Below are 22,095 nucleotides of genomic sequence, written 5' to 3'. Positions count from 1 at the left end.
TTTAACTTTGGGTTTTTTGAAGGTATTTTAGCCTGAAGCCACACTTGGACTCGACTCTAAATTATGCATGTTAAATGATGTAGTCCCATAGCTGGACCCCTTAAGACTATATTTACTAATTCAGAGTTCTCCCCATCCAGACTGGTGTATCAGTGGCAAATAAAACCTGATACTGTAAGCCTATTTGGTTTCATTAGGATTTCTGAAACTTGGAAATAGAACATTTATTATAGGAAAAAGAAAATGAGACTTTCTTTCAAGTGTTAGGGAAACTGCACCTACCGTAATTGAATAACACATTAGTAAAAGTACATACAGAAAAACTGCAGAAAGAAACAAGTGCTGCCAACCTGCCTTCCATTGAGGACCTATATACTGTACAATTTATCTTGAATACAAAACACAGTAATAGGACTTATGATTGAAAATTGTGTTGTTGGTCACTAAGTGAAAAGAGTACAGCTCATTCATATTTTATGACACAGAGGACGATATCACAACATTGACACCAGTATACGGAAGAGAAGACCAGTATCATGTGCATCCAGGAAATCCTGAAGATCAGAATCCCCAGAGTCCTAGTAAGTGTAGTAAGTGTAATAATTGTAGTATCTGTTGCAACTTGGTTTTAACAATGACAATGTTAATTCATCCTTTTGACATTGACTGTATACTCTATATATAGAGGCTATATGAAAGAATATATAGTGGTACCTCAAGATACGAACCCCTCGTCTTACGAACAACTCGTGATACGAACCCGGGGTTCAGAAAATTTTTGCCTCTTCTTACGAACTTTTTTCGAGTTACGAACCGGCGTTTGGAGACTGCTGGGAAGCCGCGCGGCTGTTTTAAAAGGTGTCAGCCGGGCGGCGGGGCTTCCCAGAAGCCTCCCGAACGTCGGTTCGTAACTCGAAAAACGTTCGTAAGAAGAGGCAAAAATTTTCTGAACCCCGGGTTCGGTTCGGGAGGTTGCTGGGAAGCCCCCCAGGCCGGCTGTGACCTTTTAAAACAGCCGCGCCGCTTCCCAGCTGTCTCCCGAAGCCGAACGCGGAAGTTCGGCTTTGGCGTTCGGCTTCGGGAGACAGCTGGGAAGCGGCACAGTTGTTTTAAAAGGTCACAGCCGGCCTGGGGGGCTTCCCAGCACCCCCCCGAACCCGGAAGTTCGGCACAAGTTCCGGGCTCGGAGGAGTGCTGGGAAGCCCCCCAGGCCGGCTGTGACCTTTTAAAACAACCGCGCCGCTTCCCAGATGTCTCCCGAACGCCAAAGCCGAACTTCCGCGTTCGGCTTCGGGAGACAGCTGAGAAGCGGCGCGGCTGTTTTAAAAGGTCACAGCCGGCCTGGGGGGCTTCCCAGCACCCCCCCAAACCCCGAACTTGTGCCAAACTTCGGGATTCGGGGGGGTGCTGGGAAGCCCCCCAGGCCGGCTGTGACCTTTTAAAACAGCCGCGCTGCTTCCCAGCTGTCTCCCGAAGCCGAACGCGGAAGTTCGGCTTTGGTGTTCGGCTTCGGGAGACAGCTGGGAAGCGGCGCGGCTGTTTTAAAAGGTCACAGCCGGCCTGGGGGGCTTCCCAGCACCCCCCCTGAACCCCGAACTTTTGCCGAACTTCCGGGTTCGGGGTTCGGGAGGTTGCTGGGAAGCCCCCCAGGCCGGCTGTCACCTTTTAAAACAGCCGCGCGGCTTCCCAGCAGTCGCGGAACGCTGTTTTTTTGCGGGGGTTTTTTTGGTTGCACGGATTAATTGACTTTACATTGTTTCCTATGGGAAACAATGTTTCGTCTTACGAACCTTTCGACTTACGAACCTCCTCCTTTCACCAATTAAGTTCGTATCATGAGGTATTACTGTATATTCATTCATATTCCTCTGGTTTAGAATCATACATTTAAGATCTTGTATCTTCTAAAGTAAAGAGTACCTCAAATAACAAGAAATTAAAATTTTAGTATATGACAGGAATATTTAGGTTCGGTTTATCCAGTTTTTATACTGTGTATTTGCTACAGATGGGATGTTATAGTGACGAGCTCATAGCATTTGATATATCTGTTTTAGAGCCATTAGGTTTTTGCTTTCAAAAAAGAGAGGATGAATCTTATGGGTAAGGGCTGATTAGATGATTTTTATTTATTTATTTTATTTGTCAAGCCCGTATTAGATAAAATAAATGTAAACATTTGTTTATTTGTTTGTTTGTTTATTTGTTTATGTATGTATGTATTTATTTATGTATGTATTTATGTATTTATGTATTTATTTGACTTCTATATTGCCCAATCCCGAAGCACTCATGAAATAGGTACGAATAACAGGGATTATTGGGACAGGGTCGGTAGGCACACTGGTGTACTTATGCACACCCCTTAAAGACTCTTAGGAATGGGGTAAGGCAGACAGTGTAAGGGTAACGTTTTGGGGGTTTGGGGAAGAAACCAGAGTCAGGTAGTGCATTCCAGACAGTAACAACTCTGTTACTGATTTTATATTTTTATTTTATATGGCATAGTAGCTGGTTTCTTTTGTGCCCAAGCTTCGCTGTATGAAATATTTCTGGGTGCATATATTTCTCTAATAGGGTCTCTACAGTCTCTGACTAAAATTAAAATCTCTGGCAGTCATTAAGCAATACCCCCCTCACTCCAAAAACCTGTTAAATTGTGATGGAAATTACACCTGGAGAAGCAGTGGAGCAGAGTCTTGGCAGCATAGACCTTTCTCAGGGAGGAAGCAGTACATTCCAGAGAACAGCCCAAATTAACAGACCGTGGTCCCAGAGGAAGTTTGAGATTTTGCCATCCAGCTTTGTGATAGGATTTCATCTTGCAGTTGATTTCATTTTGTATTTCTTCATATACCCGGTGTTTTTATACTTTCCTGCTAATATATTTGGATTCTCAGAAGTGAAGCCAAAGATAATTTCATATTAATGCAAATAACATAAATTGTTCTAATCTAATGGATCATTTCCTTCTTATCATTTTACATATATGATAACATGACTTTGGTATTGCAAAAGTTTCTGTTTTCTCAGCATTTTTTAGATTTCTTAAAAATGTGTGGATTATACAACAGTCTAACTAATGAAAGATATTTTCAAGGTGATATTAATATAAAATTGATTTCACTGTCTTCATAGAACTGATTGATCAAAAATATTCAATTTCTAATGATTTTTATTTCGATTTTTGATATTTTAAAAACATACAAGTAGGCATGGGAGTATCTAGTGGAGATCCATCCTTTAGAAAAACTTTTCATAGATTTTTTTGCCTTCCAAGATAATGGCTACTGTGTCCAATATATGTTCATAAGTGTACATCTTTCTTTCTATTTCGAATCATATTTAGCAGTATATATGTGCAATGATCTTATCTATAGCCTTCATTTTTTCATAGATCCTGCAGTTATAATGGAAACCTTTGTTATTACTTTTGATAGTTACCTGCGAATTTTCAGGATTTGCTTTTGGCAATGCTTACTTTGAATGTAGCTTTTTTTCTTTCAATAATTTGTTCAATAATTTTCAGAGATTAGAAACATAAACATCTTTATGGTGAAACTTGGCAAACTCAGAAGCCAATTTTCATCAGTTGATGAAAAGGTAAGCTGGAAACAGGTCTCAAAGTTCTGGCCAATAAAGCCATTTAAACTAATTTCTGTTTTTTAAAAAAAAAATCTGGAGCCATTACTTGAATTTATGGAAAAGCTGATTTCTCAAATATCCATGGATAAAGCAATTTTATATGCTAAATTGTTGCAGCTATATGATTCAAAACCTATAAAAAGACATTGTATCTGTGCTTATCTACATTGTGTAGTAAATAACATTAAGATAGAATTGACCAACACCTATTATTTCAAGTTATTCCAAACATTGCAGGTGGTGGTTGTGAATGGGAATGATTTGTACTCTTTGCTCTGTGCCTAGATCAAGGATTAATGTACTGTAATCCTATTGATCTGTGTTGGTTGCAATGTTACCTTCTGGGTTCCTTCCTTCCTCTCAGATGATTTATTCTGTCAAAAGAATCTCTCAATAGCTTGTATGTGTTTTTCTGCATTTCGGTGAATGCATGGGTGATATGATGGAATTTCCCTGGTTTAAAATTTCTATTTAGCAATTGATTTTTTGTTGGCTATAAATTATAATTGCAGTGAATATTCTATGGTGGTGCACAGAATGTATATTCATTCAAAAATGTTTGTATCACATAAAGCATTTAACACAAGAAACTTTGACTTGGGGAGGAAACTTTGCTTATATTAATACTGCTACATTGATATTGCTTTTTAGGAAGTGAATAGATTTGAACTTGAATATGCATATTGTATATTGAACAGAGGAAAGTTACAGGTCTAAAACAACCCTATAGAATTATGATTGTATGAACTTCATATTATGCAATTAACTGGCAGATAATGAAATTTATGTTTCATAATAAACAATCCAGAAAAATGTTTTACAGTTCAATCCCTATACCAAATAAGTTCAACCAGTGGAACAGCTTGTCTCTGGAGGTTGTGAGAGCTCCAAAACCTGAGACTTTCAAAGGGAGATTAGACTGCCATATATTAAAAATGGTGTAGAGACTGCTGCTTGAGCAAAGGATTGGACTAGATGACCTACAAGATCCCTTCCAACTCAAATAAATAAATAAAAGTTTCATTCCTGGTTTTGTTAGGAAACTCAAAATTGAAAGCTACGAGTATTCCATTCTTAAACTATGCATAAAAACAACCTATCACTTGTGTCTGTGGCATTGGGGAAAATATGCGTTGGAATTCCATCATCACTTCTACTCTTCCCATTGTGTTGAAATGGAAAGTTGCTATGTTGTTCTTTACTTATGTGGGTTTTTCCTCTTCTTCCTGATATTTTTATCTGCTCAAGGGTTTCTGTTCTTTGTATTGTTGTTGCTTTCTCTTTTATTGAAAATGATCTCCATTAGATTTACTTCTCTATATTCTACAATGGTGGAAATTATAATACTTTTCTCTATCTCTGCATTGCCGGAAGGAAATACTAAAACTATTGAACAAATATAACTGAAAATGTGATCCTTGAAGCTTTCTATTTGAAAATTCAATTACAACAAATTAAGATGCTTCAGTTCAAGAATGCTGGTTATCCCATGTTATAGCCAAACTGAGAATAGAAATGCAAATTCTTATCAACCTTTACTCCATGATTATGAAACTAGATTTGTTTGAGAAACAAAACATGGATTTAAAGAGCTCAACTTTCTACTCACTAACAGTATTTTTTGAGTGCTTCAGAAGTAACCTCATCGTTATTTTCTGGATGTGACACTATGTTTATTACTTGAATTTCCCTCCAACCCCCACATCTTTACTTTGTGTTCATAATGTTTGTTTTGTTAGTGTGTAATCCATCTTGCCTTAGAGTACTCCCAAAATAAAATACATATGAGTACAACAGTAGGATTATTTAAGGACACAAGAAATGACCCTTTATCATCTTCTATGGGGAAGTTCTATTGATCAAAGATACACATATTCAACACTGTAGTTATTCTGCCATCATTATAGCTGAAGAAAATTCAAATCATGGAATGCATCATGGAAATTCTAGTCAAGATCGGCAAATCACTGAAGATTTTCCATTATGGTGGCCACCTGAAGATCATAAAGAAATGCAGAATACCACTTCTAGCAAGGGTAAACTCTTGTAACATTTTACTCAAACATGGTCTCTTGCCTATGCCTTTTTTTCCCAAAATCTCTGGCCAAAAGATTGGTTTTCCTGGAAAAAATATATTGTATATATTCTTCATGAGTGCTTCTTGAATAGTTCTGATATTGGTGCTTTAGAAACATGAACAAATAATCACCTAAGTCCAAACAAAAGATTTCTATATGACATAAGTAAAACTGTTGCTTTAAGATCATACTACTCTAAGTATGCTTTAAGGACATGCTATTTTAGGAATTAATCTATTATGCTGACATGCAGAAAAGCTAATGGGCATATATCTTTTGCATATATAGTATGGAAAGAAATATGATTGCTTCAACTAAAATTACAGTGCAGGGGCAATTATTAAACAGTTAACTATGTTAGGCTAATTTAAATCTTTCTTTCAGTTTACCATACTTTTAAAAATAAAATGTGCCCCATAATTTACATGCAGATAAGACCTATGAGCATTTCCTTTTTAATATGCATTGTAAATCAAAGACCTGTATTCTCAGGTTCTATACCAATATTGTTTAACTAAGAATCTTGTAAATCAGAACTATTTAAAAGCAGCCCATTTCTATAAGAGTTACAATTTAAAGGGGGGAAAATTATAATGACATGACAAAAAAAGTCTTATATGAGCTGATTCCTTAATGGATCTAAACTGGGCTGTATAATTGAAGAAGAACATATATTTCAAATGTCCTGCTTTGTGTTCCTCGCCATTCATTTTGCCATAAATTTTCCATAGTCATGCCCCGTAGTCATATACACCTGAGACTTGATACACAAATTTATTTTCTTGACAAATATTTACTGTTTTAACGCTGCTGAATCCAGAATGTTGTCATTTTGATTTCCTTTTTACTCTATTCATGTGGTTCCTTCCTTTGTTAAGCTTGGAGAGTTTTCCTCCACTTTTTATCAAATGAACAGCCATTGTGCCATCAGTAAATGGGTGTTGAATATGTTATTCTCCTCTGATGTGGATCATAGTCACATCAGTTTATCCAGTCTAAGTATGGATCTAGAGTTTTCTGGATGTATACGTTCTAGAAGATGCAATCATTTGTCATGCTCTGGATATGTTGCAGAAGGACCAGGCCCTTTTCCAAAGGAACCAGGCCATGCTTAGATTAACTGGATCAGCATTATTTGGAAGATGAAATGTACATTTCCCTTAACTATTCTATCTTCACAGAAAGAACAGTTTGTATATACCATATTTTTCGGAGTATAAGATGCACTGTAATATAAGACACACCTTAGTTTTGTGGGAGGAAAATAGGGAAAAAAATCTGCTTACCATCAATCTGGCTAGTGTTCTTAGTCTGGTCAGCTTCAGCTCATTATTTTATCCCCTTTAAAAAAATTTATTCTGAGAGAATAACAATGAAAGAGCTTGCAAGTGATAAGAGCTGGGAACATAAATAGCACCTGGTTAGGGCTGGAAAGAAACATTTAGAGCAAGTTAGACCAATGGGGGGAAACCTGCAAAGACTTAGGGCTTGGAAAACATTCTTCACAGAGTAACAATGAAAGAGCTTGGGTACATTAATAGCACCTGGTTAGGGCTGGAAAGAAATATCTGGAGCAAGTAAAGCAATGAAAAAACCTCTACAAAGGCAGGGTTTGGAATACATTCTTGGCAGAGAGTAACAATGAAAGAGCTTGCAAGCCAGTAAGAGCTGGGAACAATGTTCTCATTAGCACATGGAAGGACTAGAAACAATGGGATGAAACTGCAATGGAGCAGATTTAGATTAGACATCAGAAAAAAATTTCTAGCAGTGAGGGTGATAAACCAGTGGAACAGTTTGCCACAGGAAGTGGTGAGCTCGCCTTCACTGGAGGTCTTCAGACAGAGACTGGACAGTCATCTTTCTGAGATGGTTTAGTGAATCCTGCATTGAGCAGGGGGTTGGACCCAATGACCCTGGAGGTCCCTTCCAACTCTATGATTCTATGATTCTAATGTTAGCACCTGGTTAGGGCTGGAAAGAAACTTACTCAGAACAAGGTAGCGTAGTGAAAAAACTCTACAAAGACTTGGGGCTTGGAAATCTTTCTTTGCAGAGAGAAAAAAATGAAATAGTCTGCAAGGTAAGAGTTGGGAAGATCGTTAGCTGCTAGTTGGGGCTAAAAAAAATAGCTACATTCAGAGTATAAGACGCTCCCTAATTATCAGCCTCTTTTAGGGAGGAAAAAGGTGCGTCTTATACTCCGAAAAATATGGTGCTGAATCCCTGATTTAACGTCTTTAGAAACACAGTTAAGTTCAGACTCCTTCCCCAGGCCTTTAAATCCGGATGTCCTAATTGTAGAGTTGTAGTATATTTTAATCTGGTTGCCATTTTATGATTTTAGCAGACTTTCAGTATATTGTGAGGAGGTTTGGAAGTGGGATTATATTTATAGTTGATTTTTTTGTATTTTGCCCCTTTTGTTTGAATTATGCAGCCATCTAAATGTTATAAATACCTACCTACTAGAAAAGAATTGAAATACTTATTTTCAAAGGCAACGTGGGGGCCTTTAGCAAGAAAACGTTATGCTCCGATATGAATACCTGGTTGCAAAATACATGAGCAGGATGCCAAAGATAAGCAGTGTGTGCTTTTCATATTGTCCTATTTCTTCTTGAAACATCTGCCTAGAAAACCAAATTACAGTTGCATCTCTTAAGTTGTATCATTCATAACTGATACAACATGGATACTTTTTGAAATGTAAGAATAAATATAGGCACTAGAATATAAATAAAGAAAAAGGAAAGAACCTTTGATCATTTTCCGAAATTTATATTAATTGTGAGGAAGATATTTTTTAGTTTATATTATTATAAGCATCAATTTTCTGATCTTCTTTCCATGGCTTGATGTAACTTTGCTCTGGCATGTATATATAGGCTGTGCATATTTGATAACTAATTCAAAAAATGTACTTGAAGTGCAAATGCCAGGTTGGTGATTACCTGAAATGAACTGCACAGAACTTTAATATTCCTTTCTGCAGTTTAATCAGGTATTGCTACTTTACTTAATAAATATACTTCAAACTCGTTTACCTGTTTTCCAACAGATATCAGTGACAGTATTTCCACAATTAACATGTCAATTCAGCACAGGTTGACTCTTTTGTATCTTTGATTCAGTACTGATTTTTAAGGATTTATAGAACCACTATGTACTCTTAAAAGATGTACATAATATTTACTTATTTATTTATTTATTAGATTTGTATGCCGCCCCTCTCCGAAGACTCGGGGCGGCTCACAACAGCAATAAAAAACAATATAACAGTGGAACAAATCTAATATTAAAAACATATAAAACCCTATCATTATTTAAAAACCAAACAGCAACATTCATACCAAATATAAAACAAAGTATAAAAAGTCTGGGGGGAAAGTGTCTCAACTCCCCCATGCCTGGCAGTATAAGTGAGTCTTAAGTAGTTTACGAAAGACAGGAAGGGTGGGGACAGTTCTAATCTCCGGGGGGGAGTTGGTTCCAGAGGGCCGGGGCCGCCACAGAGAAGGCTCTTCCCCTGGGGCCCGCCAAACGACATTGTTTAGTCGACGGGATCCGGAGAAGGCCAACTCTGTGGGACCTTATCGGTCGCTGGGATTCGTGCGGTAGCAGGCGGTTCCGGAGGTATTCTGGTCCAATGCCATGTAGGGCTTTAAAGGTCATGACCAACACTTTGAATTGTGACCGGAAACTGATCAGCAGACAATATTAACTTTCATAATAGTACCAGAAGGAATCTTTGATTACTAAGACTATTATTCCAATTTTATATGTTTAAGAGTAAAAAAGTTGTCCATTCTTTATACCTTCATATCTTATTGATTATTCCAATCAGTGAAGCAAGAACATGTTAATGATGTAGGCAACAGAGAAATGGGTAACTGGATGAAAATATAAACATCTTACCATAATATAAACTTCTTACCATAATTACACCAATAAATTAATAGATCAGAGTTTTGAAGAGGATGATGATGATGGTGGTGGTGATGATGATGATGATGATGATGAAGAAGGGTCTGGGCAAAAAAATCCTGAAAGAGTTCATGAGTGGGACAACAGTGGTGATAAGGAACTTCAGGCATCAAATACCAGTAAGAACTAATCCCTATTGTACATTGTATTATAGAAAATAATTATGGTATGATAAAGTGCCTTTTAGATGTAGGCTTAGATCTTCAGAAGTATAGTATTTGTATTATCTACAACAGATTATTTTATCTGAGATAGATAATAGTAAATAATAGCAGAATTTCAGTTGAAACAGGCAGATGATTTTGCGCTCTATTTCTCTGCATGGTCTTTTTTGCATAGCTGGCATTGGCTTTTGCATTGGAAAATGTCTGTTTTGGCTAATACTGGAAATGGAAACCTAGCAATGCTCTCAAGATGAAAGGCTTGTGCCTAAAATTTGTGCTTGGTTTGAATGGGAAGGGATCAAATTCTGAACTGCCTTATCTGCTTTCCATTGGTGTCTCTTTTGTATTTTCACTTGGCAAATCCAGAATTAAATCTCAAATTGGTAAACATCTATGGCAGATTTAGCTTTGGTTTTGGTGGTGGTTGTTATGATACTGCAGTGTTTTCTACACCTAAATCTGAATAATTTTCTTGTTAATAGCCATTTTGGTTAGTTAACAAGTGTGTTCAATTAATACAATTTTTGCTATCTTTTTCTATTTTAATTTATTTTGTTGTATCTATGCTACTGTTGGGGAGCAGGTGGTGTTGGTGAAGGAACTGTATGGTTAATGTACATTAGCACTTTATGAAGAAGTTAATTTTTTTTAAAAATCACATATTGAAAGTGTTACCTGTTATTCTTTTTATTCTGCATTACCCAATGTGATTGATTCTGTTCCTATAGTAACAAACTATTTGCCAGTTGCAAACTTTCCTGTTACATAGTTCCATGCAAAAAAAAAAAAAATCTTTCCCTATATAGATGTTATTGGCCATAAAGTTATTCAAGGATCAGAAGCTTTTTTATTGTTAGTATTATACTTATATGCTTGGGGTTATTGATTCAAACTTAACTTCCTTTAATGTAGAAACAGTTTAATGTACTGGTTAAGGCATCATATTAGAAACCACCCACAGTGAATGCTTTGAACTAAGGGAGAAGATGTTGCTTGTTCTTTTATGTCTGATTATTTCATCTGTCTACCAGAAATAGTGCATTTCTGATGAGACAGTCATGCTTGGGGGGCTCATGTATGCAGATTTTTTGAGTACATGAAAATACATGTAAAAACCTTTGCCCTAATGTATACATATACCGTACATTATTCTCTAAAACAACTTAAAACCAAGTTCTAGTTATAGTGGGATTCCAAATATTCAAGCCATTATCAATTGAATCATTGTCACAACAGCTGTGAACTCCAGCAAAGATGTCAAACAAGAAGAATCAGCCCACAATCTATTACTACCTGCTGTACATTCTGGAAGGGACAGTGAAGTCAGATACTCAACAAATGATACAAGTTCCGATGTCCTTCATGAAATTGTTGAACAATATTCAACCACTACCGGTATGAGGAATTAAACATGATACTGAACGTACTTTTCATTTATTTCTCCCCACAATATCAAAACTCAGAATGTAGTTAGTTGTTGGACACATTGATAATTTTAACTGGAGTATGCAGGTTTGTATGCATTGCAATTACTTCAAACGTGAAAATAGACTCCAACATATACAGCCATTTTCCAAATGTGTTTGCTTTTATCCACCAAAACCGTGATATTGAAGGCATAAATATTATGCAGCTTTGTTGAAGCCAGTCTCACAAGTGTCACTTTAACATTATTTCAGGCTCCAGAGTTTTGTGAAATTTGCTGAAATATCAGATTGATGCATTACTCTATCCAGAATTAAATTAATAATTTAAATCTAATTGTGGCACATGGAGTAGCATTCAAACTGTGAAAGACACTTCTAGAAATGTATATATGGTGATGTGGAGTAAAATTCTCACTTAGTGTTTTTTAAGAAACTAATGCTAATAGACATTTAGAAATTGGCTTCAATCTAAAGGCATTCTTTTGCCAACATTAGAACAAGAGAAATAGATTGCATGTTGATAGACAAACTTGGTTGTATAGTTGCAGCTTTATTTCTTATGAAAAGTGTTGCCATCTTCTCTTGAAGATGGGAAAATATCTCTTAACTGCACTGGGCTTTTTGTGGACTTTTTCTTTTGAGTTTTCAATTATACTTTTTCTCACTATCTAAAGCTTTTTCTCTTTGATTTAGTGATCATAATGTATAATGCATTATGTTTTCTGCTAAATTATTTAATAAGTTAACAATGAAGGATAAATCTGGTATTTCAGCTTCAATATTTCATAGCGTTTCTACTTCAATTTCCTTGGATTTGTACAGCAGCACCTTTAGAACCGAATAAGCTTAATTGTCTGAACTTCATCCTGGCAATGAATGCCATCCAAAATAAGCCTTTGGATTGACAATATAAATCTGGACTATGTATCTGAAGTGAGTGTCCAAAATATTTCAAGAAAGAAAATGTCCAAATAAAAGGAGAAAAGGAAGAAAAAGGAGAATGTTCTTGGACTTAAGATGCTACTGTGAATCCAGATGGTACAAAGCCTTTTGCATCTATCAAACACATTTGATAGATCAGATAAGGGTGCAAGCTGCTGTCACATCTTTTCTGCCTCTACTGCTGTTATATTCCTTCTACTATTGTTCCTGGTGTCTGGGGCATCTCTGGAAAATCAACCATTTCTGAAAATTGTGGTGCTGATTATGGGGCTGGTGAATTCAACCGTACTTTCCAAATTTTTATCTACTTTCCTCTGCCTCTGCCTAATGCACATAATGGAAGTGCAAGACATATATATATATTAACAAAATAATCTGAAGAGTTATTCAGCAAACATAATAATGGAATTGATTAAAAACATCATAACAGCTGTGTCCTCCAGTGATGATTTTTTCAAACCTGAAGTCTCAGAGCAGCCTCATCTGGAGGATGCATCTTCTGAACTGCAAATTGAAGACACAATATCCCCTGCAATCAACAATTCAGATGTGTTACATCCAGAATTTTCCCCTTCCAATGAATCCTTTCATCATCCAGGTAACGATATGAATACTTCCATTACAGAGCCAACTTTCTCTTTAAATTAGCTGCATTTGTTTTTTCATCCAAATTTATTTTTATTTTTATTTATTTGTTTTGTCAAGTACAATATTGGAGGTATGTAAAGATATAATAATATTCATACACATGATACTAGTAAGAAGAAAAAAAAAAGGAAAAAAAAAAGAAACATTAGATATAATAATATTCATATGCATGGTACTAGTAAAAAAATAAAAGAAACATTAGGACAGGGGATGGAAGGCACGCTGGTGCAGTTATGCACGTCCCTTACTGATCTCTTACAAATTGGGACAGGTCAACAGTGGATAGTCTAAGGGTAAAGTTTTGGGGGTTAGGAGATGATACTACAGAGTCAGGTGATGAGTTCCATGAGTACCAAAATCGTATTTCCTGCAGTCAAGATACATTAAGTTTGTATCTGTTATGTGCTCTTCCACACAAAGTGTAAAAATTGTAAAAAAGAACTGTGTTTTGCTTCCCCCCCAATTCACTCTTAATTATTTTAGAGTTGATTTAGATAGCAATTTACAGATTTAAATAAAGGCTCTTAAGCAAGACATTAGGTGAATGGTAGTTACTTTGCAAAGCCATTGTGTCTAGAGATATATTAGAGATGTGAAATCAGTTTCCAAACATAATTGCTCTCTCAGAATCTATATTCTTTATTTCTCTGTAAATTCACCTATGAATTTACAAATATCTTAAAACAGATTTGCAGTTCTAATTTATAAGGAGTAGTAAGGTTCAATCCAGGTAACAAGGATTTTTCTTTGATATCTGACATATCATTGTCTGACATGGAGAGTCACAAGAAACAGAAGGCAATGGTTTGATGTAATAAAACGTTTCAGATGTAAGAATAGAAGTTTATAGACTTTATTGTCTGAACAAACTAGAAGTCTCTGCTGCATCTATCTGGCAGTGCAATGACTCATGCTCATTTACAATTATTATTGCATACAGCATACCATTTGACTAAAGTAAAATCTTGGATTTTAGGTGATTTGAATCTCCTGAAATTACTGAAATTAGTTTGTTGCCTAAATTTGATTCATAGAAAAAGCAGATATTTTTGCTTAGTTCTGTTTCCATATAACCTGGGGAATTACCCTTTATGTGGTTACCTACTTAAATACCGGCAGGAAATTTGTGAACTATGCTGAACCCAAGACACCTAATAACTATGGCAGCTTGTTGATATTAGACATCTAACAAGCACGGAAACTTTCATATATGTTTCTTTTAAATTAAGCCAGGAAGTCTAAATACATATTTGTTTGTCAAAGCACCCTCAAATCTTTAAGTCTGAGACACCATCAACTAAATACATAAATAGTTAAAAATTATTCCTGCCTTATTTATTATAACTGCAACAGTTACTTTCTTCAATGGAAGTGTTGAACATGAAGAAGAACATCAACATCAGCCATCAGCTGTTGATACAGTTGTACAAAGGAATCAAAGTTCTGTCGTAAACAGGACAATCCACGATATCCTACAAGTACTTGTATCTTCAACGGACAGCTATTATGAAAATGCATCTTCTCAGTCAGGTATTGGCAGTATGACCGTTGAATATAAAATTTACTGTGTTGAACATAACATTATTTCTAGCACGCATGGTTCTATTATTGTACGTGGGCATCTAAAATCTGCTCCATGAAAGGAAATGCTGTAGTACAAATTGAAATTAGAAATTTCCTTTATTTTGGCTCTGGCAGAAAGTGAGCCCTGCTGAATCCATTTATTAAAAATGGAGTTCTTTTTTGGAAATTATCTGTGCCACTGAGTTCATTCTTCTGGACAAGTTCTTTTTAATAATGGTGTTCTCCTTTCCAGAAAATTTTATATAATAGGTAGAGCTAGGTGAAACAGACAGAAGAGAATAAAGAAGAATATTTGTGCAAATATAGTCCTAACATAGATTTAGTATTGTTTACAGAAGATGATGATCTACAAAAATACTTCTCATGACCTATTGATCCTGCATTAGATGGTCAACACTTGCCTAAATACCATATTTTTCGGAGTATAAGTTGCACTGGAGTATAAGACCCATCTTAGTTAGAGGGAAGGAAAATAGGGGGGAAAATCTACCTACCAGGTATTTGTCTGGTAATGTCCTTAGTCTGGTCAGTTTCAGCACATTATTTTATCCCCTGGTTAGGGCTGAGAAAAAAATCTTCGGAGGGAGTAGCAATGAAAACAAGCATGCAAAGATTTAGGGCTAGGAAAAAACTTATTTGGAGGGATTAGAAATGAAAAAATCCTGCAAGTCGGGAAAATCATTAGTCCCTCATTAGGACTGAAAAAACCTTTTTGGATGGAGTAGCAATGAAAACAAGCCTGCAAGCCGGGAAGAGCTGGGAAGATCCTTAGCACCTTGTTGGGGCTGGGGAAATGCTTCAAAAAAGCTACATTCAAAGTATAAGAAGCACCTAAATTTTCATCCTATTTTTATGGGGGGAAAAGGTGGTCCTACAATCTGAAAAATACGGTAATTGAAGACTACATGTACAATATAATATTCTTCTTTTTAATTCTAGTATAAAGGGACTTATTCCACAGCAGTATTTGTTCTTTGTAAAAGAAAATGCATTTATTTTGCACTAATTTTCCAGCTGAATTAGGCCCTGTAGATATAGATATATCACATTTTTCAAAGTATAAGACACACCGGAATATAAGACACACTTTAGTTTTTGGGAGGAAAATAGGGGAAAGAATCTGCTTACCAGGTATTCATCTGGCTGGTGTCCTTAGTCTGGTCAGCTTCAGCACATTATTTTATTCCCTGGTTTAAGGGCTTAATATTTTTTTTTATTCTGAGAGAGTAACAAGTAACAAGCAAAAAGCTTGCAAGCCAGTAAGAGCTGGGAACATCATTAGCATCTGGAAAGAAACAGTCTGAGCAGGTAGAGCAATGGAAAAAAACCTGCAAAGACTTAGGGCTTGGAAAACATTCTTCTTTGCAGAGAGTAACAATGAAAGAGCTTGCAAGCCGGTAAGAGCTGGGAACATTATTAATAATAATAATAATAATAATAATAATAATAATAATAATAATAACAATTTATTAGATTTGTAATAGCACCTGGTAAGGGCTGAAAAGAAACATCTGTAGCAAGTGAAGCAATGAAAAAAACCCTACAAAGACAGGGTTTGGAAAACATTCTTGGCAGAGAGTTACAATGAAAGAGCTTGCAAGGGGGTAAGAGCTGGGAACATCCTTAGTACCTGGTTAGGGCTGGAAAGAAGCTTACTCTCAGAGCAAGTTAGAGCAATGAAAAAAACCCTGCAAAGACTTAGGGAAACATTGCTTGCTTGGGAAACATTTTTTGCAGAGAGTAACAATGAAAGAGCTCGGAACATTAATAGCACCTGGTTAGAGCTGCAAAGAAACATCTGGAACAAGTAAAGCAATGAAAAAAACCCTACAAAGACAGGGTTTGGAATACATTCTTCTTTGCAGAGTAACAATGAAAGAGGTTGCAAGCCAGTAAAAGCTGGGAACATTGTTAGCACCTGGTTGGGGCTGGAAAGAAATAGAGAATGAAAAAAAATCAAAGACAGGGTTTGGAAAGCATTCTTCACAGAGAGTAACAATGAAAGAGCTTGCAAGGGGTAAAAGCTGGGAACATCATTAGCACCTGGTTAGGACTGGAAAGAAATAAACTCGGAGTAAGTTAGAGCAATGAAAAAACCTGCAAAGACTAAAGGCTTGGAAAACATTCTTTGCAGAGAGAAACAATGAAAGCCTGCAAGGTAAGAGTTGCTAGTTAGGGCTGGGGAAAAAGCTACCTTCAGAGTTTAAGATGCATCCATATTATCAGCCTTTTTAGGGAGGGAAAATGGTGTGTCTTATACACCGAAAAATATGGTAATATACTTCATTGGCTCTCATTGACTGAATGACAGCAATAGTGCTTCATATTGAGAGCCAGTTTGATGGTGGTTAAGGTTTCAGATTAGAAATCAGGAAATTCTGACTTCTAGTCCTACATCAGTCACAAAGCCTGGGGTTAACTTTGGTCTAGGCAGTTTTTCTCAGCCCTAGGAAGCAGGAAATGGCAAAACACTTCTGAAAAACCTTGTCAAGAAAACTACAGAAGCTTGTTCAATCATTTTATAGGAATTGGACATGATTGAATGGAATGAAGAAAAAAACATATTTCATGTGGCTTGTAAACATTTTGATTCCCCTAAAACAGTTTTAAGATATCCTTGGTTTTCTCTTTCTATTTATAACTATGTAAAAGAGCAACTGGAAATAAGTAGCTCTGAAAAGTGTTTAAAACTGACCCAGCCATCTTTGTAACAGCAGTAATTTCCAGTGCTAACACTGACTCTGAAGTTCCTACTCGTGATTCATTATTGCATAGTGAAGAAAAATATCACACAAGCACATCTAAAGAGCAGTTGCTGCCTGGAATTCTTCATACAACTGCAAGTAAGCATGAAAATAATATTTCACATATAGGTATTAGCAACATATTTTTTAAATTTTTTGTTTTCTATTATTTTTCTAGTTGAATTGTGTTATAGCTTTAAAAACATAGAATATGAGCCCATTAACTGTTGTGCCACATGAATTGTAAATTATTATCAATAAAACTTTCTCATATGTGATTAATACATAACGTGACAATAAATCTTACCTGTAAAGGGATAGGTTTTGTTGCATCCATAAAGATTGTATTTGTACATTAGTATAGAATGTATTATTGTATTGACTTTACATATATCCATGAATAAAACTTAGGGGAAAAATCATAGAATCTATTTTTTCTCTGGGAAATTCTCCAAAGAAATTTTAGTTTATACCAGGCAAAGAATTTTGTATTCATATTTCATATTTCTCAACTAGGAAAGAGATTACTTAATCTGTTATTGTACATAATTAGTAATATGCTATCAAGGGAGTTATATTTAAATTTGTGTTAGAATATGGTTCAATAAGATGTGGCATGTGCAAACAAATCTTTTGAAATAAATTGTTGCAGCAACTGTGATCTCCACGGAGAAAGGCAAAGGCAATGAAACCATGCAAAATCCATCATTTTATGACATCCATCCAAGAGTGGACAATAAAAATGATCTCCCTGAGAACAAAACTAGGGAAGATGATCTGTCTGAAATTATTCAGATTGAGAGAAAGCCTGAACTGGAAACAACTCAGACAGGTATTTCTCAGAAGATATTAATTTTAACCAGCTTATTCTGCTGTGTTTGTGGTCTTTCTCAAAAAATAATAATTAAAAAAAATCATAAAAATATTATATAATATTTCAGTGTATAATCTGTAAAAAAATACAGCCATACAGTATGTGAAACATGATGCTGATTAGTTGTTAAACTGATGGGTTAGCAGCAATTCCTCAAGGTTTATGAGAGGACAAATAATTTATCAGTTTATTGAAGAATATCAATTCATTTCATTTGTTTAGATTATTGTTTTGTTTCAAATAGTCACTTGAAAATGAATGCTGTGAGTGCTTCGCTAGCAATGTTCCATCATCATAATCCCAAATTATGGAAATATTTATACTTTTAAATTAAAATATATTTGCCCAATGAAAAATACCTATATTTGTCAAAGCAGTACATTGATTTGCCGGTCAGAAAGATAGAAACCATGCATTGTATATATGTTTTATAAATTTATTTAGTGAAAGTCACTCCTATTTTGTTTCAAATCAATTCATCAATATTGTAATAGCTATGATTTCCACTGAAGCTGATTATGAGGATTCTACCCAAGATCCATTGATTAAGGAAGATCCTGATTTGAATGAAAAGCTTCATCACTTTACAAATTCATCAATAAATGATTTCATACCTGGAATTAGTAATGTCACAGACAATGTTCAAGAAAACAAAACATCTCATACAGGTACTAGAGGGAAAAGGAATTAATTTTCTCTATATTGCCATTCTAGATCAATTAATATAATAGCTGGAATTAATTCTGAAATCCTTCAGGACATGGAAGACACTTATTCAGTGGGTGGAAACAAGTAGTTTTAAGTAGAAAGATCACACCTTTAGTATGAAAGAGTTTAAACCGAAAGGGAAACTACAAGTCTACTGCTATATATCAAATTAGTAGACTACCGTTTTGTAATTCTGGTTTTCCCTGTAACCTTGCTTTAGTCAAGGATTAAATTTATATTTCTGCATTTTTACAACACTAATCTAGTCAAATATTAATACAATACCAAAAAAAGTACAGACTACTGTAAAAAATGTAGGAAGTGATTGTACACCTGTTCCGGGATATTTCAAAACATTATAACAATTGTGAGAATCTAGCATTTGAGCACTAGATGTTATTCCATCAACTGGACAGAGTAATGCAGCAAAACCTTTCATATAGGTAGTAATGGTTAATTTGCTTCCAATTACAATGATCTTTGGGGATGTATTATATGAGTGAATCATTAGATTATTTTTAGTCAATGTATATAATTGACCAGATGGCAAATATGCTCAAAAGCTCATTTTTTTAAAAAATAAAGAAAATATGAATGAAGTAGAAATTTTGGGTAGTGAATATTTGGATGGAAACCCATTTGGACAATGTACAGATTAAAAATTTAAATACCCAAATCTAAGTTCATCGTTGGTTCATCAAACAGTTGCCATACTCAAGGATTTTGAAGATTCAGCTCAATCACCATCACCTCCTATTTACCAACCAGACTGGGTCAGTGAAGAAAAACCTGATTTTTTTTTCTGTGATAAAAATTGGAAACTTGCTGTGAGTGTGTAAAATGATGATTAGATTTAGGATATAATGTTACCAAAGCAAGAATGTATATAGTGATGGGGAAGGGGGAGAATCCTTAAAAAGTTCAATTTTAAGCAGCAACTATTGTCCTTACTTGTTAATTATTTTGTTGTCTGTTAAAAGTGCATACCGATAGATACCATGAAAAATCTGCTTACCGGTAACCACTAATAATCTTTGGTGGACAAATGAAAGAAAAAAGAGGATCCAATTAATTAGGATAAAACTTGCTGTTAGAATTATAGTGTGCTTTTTTGTATGCCTGAATTATAACCAGTATTATATTGTTTTACGAGAAAACTAAATATTGGACTAATGCTGCCAAGGGAATGAAAATGCAGCTAATAGTTTTGTTTCATTCTCCATTGCTTTATCGCCGCCATAGATGTGGGCTTATATGGGACCAAAGAAGATACAACCTCAGAACCAGTGAGGCACTGGGTTAGTGAAGACAAGTATACTACAAAATCCACAGTGGATGTCTTATTTCCTGGAATTGTTCCTCGAAGAGGAATAAATCAAAATAATAAAACTGATGATACAGGTATCCCTAGAATGGTGGTGGGATCTTTTTTACCCCTCTATTGGGTGAGATATTCTTCTGTTTTTAATTTCCATGTCTATTTTAGGCATGTAAAAAAAATGTGCCCAAGAACATTTTATGTGGTATGTCACTTTCCATTGGATAGAATGAGAGTCTGGAAAGGAAAGCTTTTATTTATCCCAGGTCCACTCATAGTTTCCATGATTCTATTTATTTGTCTATTATGCAGCCAGTAATCTTATGTATTTCTAGGGCTCAAATACATAAATAAAACCTGATTCTTATGTCCTCTTTTGATTTGTAAATTTCAGCCAACTGTATCATTAATGTTTTACAGGTTACCCATGAAAATAATTAATTGGTTGAGGGGTCCTTGGTGCACTCTGGTGCTCTGCTAGCTCTGATGATGCTACCTGGTTTGGGTAATGAAATATCTAAGAAAGCAACCAAGGTCAGAGAACACCAAGGACCTCTCATTTAAACCCTGAGCTACGAATATTCTTTATTGGTAATTAATTGGTTGCCTGATGATGACGATGGTGATGGTGATAATAAAAATAACTCTGAAATCAACATTTGACACTAGTGAACTAGTGGCCCTTTTTGACTGTAACGAGGAATTGAAATGACTAACACAAAATCTTCAATAATATATATAATTTAGTGTTTCATTGAAACTGTTTTCTTGGGTATGTATGGAAGAATAGTGGGTGAATAAGTATGCTCATACCAGAATGCACATGACTGCTATGAATGCAGTAGGCATGGTCGTTTTGGTGGCTTTTGGCCAATAAGGTCATAAGAATCACATGTCAATGAGACATTCAAAGTTCATTGCCCATTTTGGATTAAACTCCTTAAAACCCACCTTTGCCGTCGGGCATGGGGAAACTAAACATCTCCCCCTGGGCACGTTGAAGTTATATATGGTATGCCTGTATGTGTGTATGTTAGTATTGGGGATTTTCTTAAACTTATAATATTTTAATTAATTGGATTGTATTGGATTGTTTTTCACTTGTTGTGAGCCGCCCCGAGTCTTCGGAGAGGGGCGGCATACAAATCCAAATAATAAATAAATAAATAAATAAATAAATAAAATAATTTTACATTATGAGGAAATGAGCTACATTTTCCTGATGTACACATTTTGGAAAGCATGTATTGTATGTACTTAAAAATAGTTTTTTAAATGATTTAGGTTACTTTTATGCAGTATTGTATAGATCTGCATTTAATATTGGAATCTAAAAATTTCATTTTATAAGTCATTTATTTTGCTCTCAAGTTATACCATGTAGGTCTGTTTACATTTACAAATTTATTTTTGTTTTCAGTTCTTTCTACCTAGTGATATATTTATATGTTTTTTAAGTTAGCATGACTAACTATGTTAAGAGTAATGACCAGACAATATTTGTTAATAATGGTAGTAATAAGATAGTAATTTTTGGAATCCTGTTTATAATTGGTTGCTTCCTGCTTTCATTACAGTTCTTTTTTTGAAATGGTGTTTAGATAATTAAAGTATACATAACTTTGCTAATAAGAGGAGATGTATTTATTGACCATTCTACTGTTATTCCAATTACATGTCAAGGACTCCTCTAACAAACTAGTAGTGCTGATCTGTGGAGATAAAATGTTGAATGAAAGATTGTTTACTTTTTTAAAAGGGAAAAAATATTAAAACATAATGTACTGCAATAGCTGTCAACATCAATTACTATAGTCTGGTGTTGGTATATTTATTACAACTAAAATATATATGAACCTTCATAGTATATTTTCATGTCCGTGCACACATAAAAGTGACTGATTGTTAGTGTAAGGCAGGAGATGGATCTTATGCTGAGAGTTTCTGGAGGCATTTCTTTCTTTTTTCCTCTTGTC

The 22,095-nt window shown here is 35.3% G+C and overlaps 1 protein-coding gene across 15 annotated transcripts in view; it reads left to right on the top strand.

Annotated features, from left to right (window-relative positions):
• Positions 1-22,095, top strand: part of CD44 (CD44 molecule (IN blood group)) — an 85,896-nt gene that overhangs the window by 51,339 nt on the left and 12,462 nt on the right. For 2 of the 15 annotated variants that reach the window (XM_070760917.1, XM_070760887.1), the window contains exons 6-15: positions 486-581; positions 5,553-5,681; positions 9,686-9,829; positions 11,111-11,269; positions 12,674-12,841; positions 14,245-14,421; positions 17,190-17,318; positions 17,872-18,051; positions 18,588-18,761; positions 20,044-20,202. In XM_070760917.1, the coding sequence (XP_070617018.1) occupies positions 486-581; positions 5,553-5,681; positions 9,686-9,829; positions 11,111-11,269; positions 12,674-12,841; positions 14,245-14,421; positions 17,190-17,318; positions 17,872-18,051; positions 18,588-18,761; positions 20,044-20,202 (1,515 nt within the window). Of the gene's footprint in view, positions 1-485; positions 582-5,552; positions 5,682-9,685; positions 9,830-11,110; positions 11,270-12,673; positions 12,842-14,244; positions 14,422-17,189; positions 17,319-17,871; positions 18,052-18,587; positions 18,762-19,506; positions 19,705-20,043; positions 20,247-22,095 lie in introns of those variants that run through there. The other 13 variants (XR_011559840.1, XM_070760833.1, XM_070760824.1 and 10 more) reach the window with 13 other exon arrangements.

This window comes from Erythrolamprus reginae, chromosome 1 (assembly GCF_031021105.1).
Source record: "Erythrolamprus reginae isolate rEryReg1 chromosome 1, rEryReg1.hap1, whole genome shotgun sequence".
NCBI classification, from domain to species: Eukaryota; Metazoa; Chordata; class Lepidosauria; order Squamata; family Dipsadidae; genus Erythrolamprus; species Erythrolamprus reginae.
This window is presented reverse-complemented; position numbering and strand designations above follow the sequence as displayed.